The 7675-nt window shown below is 40.8% G+C and overlaps 1 protein-coding gene across 5 annotated transcripts in view; it reads right to left on the bottom strand.

The window, feature by feature from the left end:
* Positions 1-7675, bottom strand: part of kaznb (kazrin, periplakin interacting protein b) — a 272644-nt gene that overhangs the window by 46370 nt on the left and 218599 nt on the right. For all 5 annotated transcript variants that reach the window (XM_061888872.1, XM_061888862.1, XM_061888896.1 and 2 more), the window contains one exon: positions 4521-4733. In XM_061888872.1, coding sequence (XP_061744856.1) covers positions 4521-4733 — 213 coding nt within the window. The remainder of the gene's footprint in view (positions 1-4520; positions 4734-7675) is intronic.

The following is a 7675-nucleotide window of genomic DNA, read 5'->3' as shown; positions in this document are numbered from 1 at the left end:
GCTTAAATGATATTCATGAAGTAAAATAATGTATTATGTCAAAGGGGGGCAGGAAATTATAAGATTTTCTTCATCCTGCTCCTTCTCAGGAATTGTGTGACTTTAAATTGTATAATTGTGATATAATTATGTATCGTTCTAAATGCACATCAATGAATGAGACAAATAAAAATGAAAATGAAAATTAAAAAATTATAATTATTCCACATGCAATTACTAATGATGCTGCGTTTGATTTGGCTTCATATGTATGTATTTTTGTCACTAAAATCCTCTATATATCATCATCATTAACCCTAATTCACAACTATATAAAATAGATCAACCCCAAAGTAATACTACACTCATACCATTTAATATTAAAACGAAGCAGGCCCCTTGATGTGAATAATTATCTTCTTATTGTTATTGTTGTCGCTTTATATCCATTTTGTATTGAGCAGCAAAGACTTTCTACATTTACAATAGGGCATCATTTCCGGTTCTATGGACACTGTGGCCTATTTGACAAATAATAAACAAATAAAAAAAACAAAGTAAAAGAGTTAGATAGTCCCATTTATTGTGAATTATATTTATATAGCGCTTTTCTCTAGTGACTCAAAGCGCTTTACATAGTGAAACCCAATATCTAAGTTACATTTAAACCAGTGTGGGTGGCACTGGGAGCAGGTGGGTAAAGTGTCTTGCCCAAGGACACAACGGCGGTAACTAGGATGGCGGAAGCGGGAATCAAACCTGCAACCCTCAAATTGCTGGCACGGCCACTCTACCAACCGAGCTAAACCGCCTCATTCAATTTGTAATGCACCATCAATTTTTGCCCATATTTTATGTCACTAATGTCCCCCTGAAATGCAAATGTTACCACTTTATGAGACTCCGCTGATCACTACAAAGAAACATTTGTTACGCCTGTTCGGCGTAGTGATGCCGGGTTCGATTCCCTCGAGGATGCGTCGAAAATTGAACACAGCAAAAGGTATGAACTAATGATTTATTTAACAAAAGGTGCTAGAGAACAAAAATACCGGAGCTAAGAAAAAGCAGACAGAAGACGCTAGCATGAAAGCTAGGATAAACAAATAGTAAACTAAACTGGCACATGGGCACACAAAGGGGAAAACAAAACATTTAGCATGAGAGCTAAGAATGCATATCAATCAATCAATCAATGTTTATTTATATAGCCCCAAATCACAAATGTCTCAAAGGACTGTACAAATCATTACGACTACAACATCCTCGGAAGAACCCACAAAAGGGCAAGGAAAACTCACACCCAGTGGGCAGGGAGAATTCACATCCAGTGGGACGCCAGTGACAATGCTGACTATGAGAAACCTTGGAGAGGACCTCAGATGTGGGCAACCCCCCCCCTCTAGGGGACCGAAAGCAATGGATGTCGAGCGGGTCTAACATGATACTGTGAAAGTTCAATCCATAGTGGCTCCAACACAGCCGCGAGAGTTCAGTTCAAGCGGATCCAAGACAGTAGCGAGAGTCCGGTCCACAGGACGCAGCGTGAGAGCTCGCGAGAATGATACATAAATCGCATGGAAGCAAAAGTGCAAAGCAGACGTACCGTTGTGTAAGAACAAATTTGGATCCCAGACTGAACAACGAAAGATGCAGGCTTAAATAAGGCAGGTGATTAGTGAGGACAGGTGTGCAGGGCCGTGAGTAACAGGTGAAACTGATAAGCTATTATTGGTGACCGACTAAACAGGAAATAATAGGATCAGACGGAGAGTGAAAATAAAAATGGAACAACAAACAATAATATGCGGAGGATCCAAAAAGCGGATCTCAACAACATTGCCTTTTACTTACAAAAAAAGAAAAATAAAGATAGACAAAACAAATAAACCTTGTGTGGGAAAAAATAGCAACTTTTTCTAGTTAGATTTCACCTCATTCCACTTTTTTTTTATCCATCCATCCATCTTCTTTTGCTTATCCGAGGTCGGGTCGCGGGGGCAGCAGCCTAAGCAGGGAAGCCCAGACTTCCCTCTCCCCAGCCACTTCGTCTAACTCTTCTCGGCGTTTTTTTTTATGTCTTTTTTTATTTTTGCAATAAAATTCCCAGAATGTGTGGTTGGGCCGGTAAACAACTAGCTGCAGGCCGCAAATGGCCTGACTAAATACTACACGGTCTAGCTCCATCCTATCTTGCCGATTGTATTGTACCATATGTCCCGGCAAGAAATCTGCGTTCAAAGGACTCCGGCTTATTAGTGATTCCCAAAGCCCAAAAAAAGTCTGCGGGCTATAGAGCGTTTTCCGTTCGGGCTCCAGTACTCTGGAATGCCCTCCCAGTAACAGTTCGAGATGCCACCTCAGTAGAAGCATTTAAGTCTCACCTTAAAACTCATTTGTATACTCTAGCCTTTAAATAGACTCCCTTTTTAGACCAGTTGATCTGCCGTTTCTTTTCTTTTTCTCCTATGTCCCACTCTCCCTTGTGGAGGGGGTCCGGTCCGATCCGGTGGCCATGTACCGCTTGCCTGTGTATCGGCTGGGGACATCTCTGCGCTGCTGATCCGCCTCCGCTTGGGATGGTTTCCTGCTGGCTCCGCTGTGAACGGGACTCTCGCTGCTGTGTTGGATCCGCTTTGGACTGGACTCTCGCGACTGTGTTGGATCCATTATGGATTGAACTTTCACAGTATCATGTTAGACCCGCTCGACATCCATTGCTTTCCTCCTCTCCAAGGTTCTCATAGTCATCATTGTCACCGACGTCCCACTGGGTCATTATTGTCACCGATGTCCCACTGGGTGTGAGTTTTCCTTGCCCTTATGTGGGCCTACCGAGGATGTCGTAGTGGTTTGTGCAGCCCTTTGAGACACTAGTGATTTAGGGCTATATAAGTAAACATTGATTGATTGATTGATGACTTTGGACAACCCTGGTTTAATGCATCCAGCGGGGCATCACAACAAAATTAGGCATAATATTGTGTTGATTCCACGACTGTATGTAGGTCGGCCCTAAACTCTGGAACACTCTGCCCCTCCATGTTCAAACTGCTTCCACAGTGGAGTGTTTTAAGTCTCGTCTTAAGACCCACTTTTATTCTTTGGCTTTTAACACTACGTGAGTTGTGTGGTCCTCTGTCCTCTGTTGTCCTCTTGTGTTTTTTATACACTTTGATTTTTATTTTACTGTTTTAATTGATTTTACCCTTTAAAATAGTTTTTAATCATATTTGTTTTTATATTGTTTTTATTGGTTTTATTTTTATTTATTCTTTGTTAAAAGATTACAGTTGGTACAAAATGCGGCTGCTAGACTTTTGACAAGAACAAGAAAGTTTGATCATATTACGCCTGTACTGGCTTACTGTGCACTTAAGATGTGACTTTAAGGTTTTACTACTTAAGTATAAAATACTACACGGTCTAGCTCCATCCTATCTTGCCGATTGTATTGTACCATATGTCCCGGCAAGAAATCTGCGTTCAAAAGACTCCGGCTTATTAGTGATTCCTAAAGCCCAAAAAAAGTCTGCGGGCTATAGAGCTTTTTCCGTTCGGGCTCCAGTACTCTGGAATGCCCTCCCGGTAACAGTTCGAGATGCTACCTCAGTAGAAGCATTTAAGTCTCACCTTAAAACTCCTCTGTATACTCTAGCCTTTAAATAGACCTCCTTTTTAGACCAGTTGATCTGCCGCTTCTTTTCTTTTTTCTCCTATGTCCCCCTCCTCCCTTGTGGAGGGGGTCCGGTCCGATGACCATGGATGAAGTACTGGCTGTCCAGAGTCGAGACCGAGGATGGACCGCTCGTCGGGACCCAGAATGGAGCGCTCGCCTGTGTATCGGTTGGGGACATCTCTACGCTGCTGATCCGCCTCCGCTTGAGATGGTTTCCTGTGGACGGTACTCTCGCTGCTGTCTTGGATCCGCTTTGAACTGAACTCTCGCGGCTGTGTTGGAGCCACTATGGATTGAACTTTCACAGTATCATGTTAGACCCGCTCGACATCCATTGCCCACATCTGAGGTCCTCTCCAAGGTTTCTCATAGTCAGCACTGGATGTGAATTCTCCCTGCCCACTGGGTGTGAGTTTTCCTTGCCCTTTTGTGGGTTCTTCCGAGGATGTTGTAGTCGTAATGATTTGTGCAGTCCTTTGAGACATTTGTGATTTGGGGCTATATAAATAAACATTGATTGATTGATTGATTGATTGATTTATTCAGTCATTGGTGGAGCATAATATTGTTTTTTTTTTTATATTTTATTCAACATGGCTGTGCAGCACTTTGGAAACGTTATTGTTGTTTAAATGTGCTATATAAATAAAGTGGATTGAATTGGATTGTATCGGTATCGGTTGATATCGGAATCAATAATTAAGAATTAGACAATATCGGGATATCAGCAAAAAAGCCATTATCGGACATCTCTACCTTTGATTACGTCTCAGTGGGGTTACAACTTACAAGTGTGTTAGGACAGAGTCGGTCTATTTTTTGGAAAGTCACCAAAAAACTAAGAAAAAGCAAGAACTCTGACCTTGTAAGGCCTCCTTGGCGCGGTCCAACTCCTGCTCCTTCTCGCCCAGCTGAACCCGGAGCTCTGCGGCAGAGAGCAGGCCGGCGTTGGTTCCTCCTCCTCCTCCTCCTCCTCCTTGGGACTGATGCTGCAGATCTTTGCCCAGCATGTCCTTCATTTGCCTCAGCAGCTGGACCTCTTCCTGCAGCTGGGCCACCTCCTCGTGCAACAACACTGGCGGACACACACAATTTTAATTTTTTTTAGAACGTTTTACACAATTTTTCATTTAAAAAGGTGAAAAGTACAATTAGGATTGGTCCCAAACCCGACCTAGGTCACTTTTTGTATGTGTATCGAAATATATATATATATATATATATATATATATATATATATATATATATATATATATATATATATATATACATATACATATATATACATATATATATATATATACATATACATATATATACATATACATATATATACATATATATATATATACATATACATATATATACATATACATATATATACATACATATATATATATATATACATATACATATATATACATACATATATATATACATATATATACATACATATATATATACATATATATATATATATACATATATATACATACATATATATATACATATATATATATATATATACATACATATATATATACATATATATATATATACATATACATATATATACATACATATATATACATATACATATATATACATACATATATATATACATATACATATATATACATACATATATATATACATATACATATATATACATACATATATATATACATATACATATATATACATACATATATATATACATATACATATATATACATACATATATATATACATATACATATATATACATACATATATATATACATATACATATATACATATACATATATATATATATATATATACATATATATATATATATATATATATATACATATACATATATATATACATATACATATATATATATATACATATACATATATATGTATACATATATTTATTTATATATTAAAGTTAAATTGAGCAAATTGGCTATTTCTGGCATTTATTTAAGTGTGTATCAAACTGGTAGCCCTTCGCATTAATCAGTACCCAAGAAGTAGCTCTTGGTTTCAAAAAGGTTGGTGACCCCTGATATAGATGGAGCTGCGCTAAAAGGAATGTCAACAAAACAGTCAGATAGGTCAATCAAACTTCATTAATAGATTGCAAACCAGCGTTCTGACAACTCCGTTCACTCCCAAAACGAATAAACAGCTGTTTTATTATTTACCCCGATTTAATAAACACGTAAAAAACTGTCTGCCGGGTCGCGGGGGCAGCAGCCTAAGCAGGGAAGCCCAGACTTCCCTCTCCCCAGCCACTTCGTCCAGCTCTTCCCGGGGGATCCCGAAGCGTTCCCAGGCCAGCCGGGAGACATAGTCTTCCCAACGTGTCCTGGGTCTTCCCCGTGGCTTCCTACTGGTTGGACGTGCCCTAAACACCTCCCTAGGGAGGCGTTCGGATGGCATCCTGACCAGATGCCCGAACCACCTCATCTGGCTCCTCTCGATGCGGAGGAGCAGCGGCTTTAATTCTCACCCTATCTCTAAGGGAGAGCCCCGCCACCCGGCGATCGACCGGTAAATTGAGATCTTTGCCTTCCGGCTCAGCTCCTTCTTCACCACAACGGATCGATACAACGTCGACATTACTGAAGACGCCAAACCGAGCCGCCTGTCACTCTCACGATCCACTCTTCCCCCCCTCGTGAACAAGACTCCTAGGTACTTGAACTCCTCCACTTGGGGCAGGGTCTCCTCCCCAACCCGGAGATGGCATTCCACCCTTTTCCGGGAGAGAACCATGGACTCGGACTTGGAGGTGCTGAGTCTCATTCCGGTCGCTTCACACTCGGCTGCGAACCGATCCAGTGAGAGCTGAAGATCCCGGCCAGATGAAACCATCAGGACCACATCATCCGTGCTTCTGATGGAATTTTTGACCACTCCTCTTGACAAAATAGGTTTCAGTTCAACTAAATGTGTTGGTTTTCTGACAAGGACTTGTTTCTTCAGCATTGTCCACACGTTTAAGTCAGGACTTTGGGAAGGTTATTCTAAAACCTTAATTGTAGCCTGATTTAGCCATTCCTTTACCACTTTTGACATATGTTTGGGGTCATTGTCCTGAACAACCCAACTGCGCCCAAGACCTAAAACTTTGTGCTCAATGATTTTATGTTGTACTTAAGAATTTAGGAGGTAAACCTCCTTTTTCATTGTCCCATTTACTCGCTAAAAAGCACCGGTTCCATTGGCAGCAAAATAGGCCCAGAGCATAATACTACCACCACCATGCTTGATGGTAGGTATGGTGTTCCTGGGATTAGAGGCCTCACCTTTTCTCCTTCAAACATACTACTAGGTATTATGGCCAAACAGCTACATTTTTGTTTTATCTGACATCACATGGACATGGGAGGGGGGGTATATCGTAGCTTCCTGGAGGAGTTAGTGCTGCAAGGGATTCTGCCTATTTGTTCTGTTGTGTTTATGTTGTGTGACGATGCGGATGTTCTCCCGAAATGTGTTTGTCATTCTTTTTTGGTGTGGGTTCACAGTGTGGCGCATATTTGCAACGGTGTTAAAGTTGTTTATACGGCCACCCTCAGTGTGACCTGTATGGCTGTTGACCAAGTATGCCTTGCATTCACTTGTATGTGTAAAAGCCGCATGTATTGTGTAAGTGGGCCGGCACACTGTTTGTATGGAGGTAAAGCGGATGTGACGACAGGTTGTAAGGGATACTAAAGGTAGATATTTTTAAGGCACGCCTCCAATATTGTTGTCCAGGTAGAAATCGGGAGAAATTCAGGAGAATGGTTGCTCCGGGAGGGGCACTGAAATTCGGGAGGGTTGGCAAGTATGCATATTGCCCTCATATTGCAGTCTACACGTATCTCTAATGTGTGACTGCCATCTACTGGTCACACTTATCATTAGACCATGTACCCAATAAAATTGCTTCGAGGTCGGTAAGCACAATCAGAATTATTCCGTACATTAGACCAGTGTTTTTCAACCTTTTTAGAGCCAAGGCACATTTTTTGCGTTG

Source organism: Nerophis ophidion, linkage group LG02, assembly GCF_033978795.1.
Source record: "Nerophis ophidion isolate RoL-2023_Sa linkage group LG02, RoL_Noph_v1.0, whole genome shotgun sequence".
NCBI classification, from domain to species: domain Eukaryota; kingdom Metazoa; phylum Chordata; class Actinopteri; order Syngnathiformes; family Syngnathidae; genus Nerophis; species Nerophis ophidion.
Note: the sequence above shows the minus strand (reverse complement) of the source record. Positions and strands in the feature narration are given on the sequence as shown.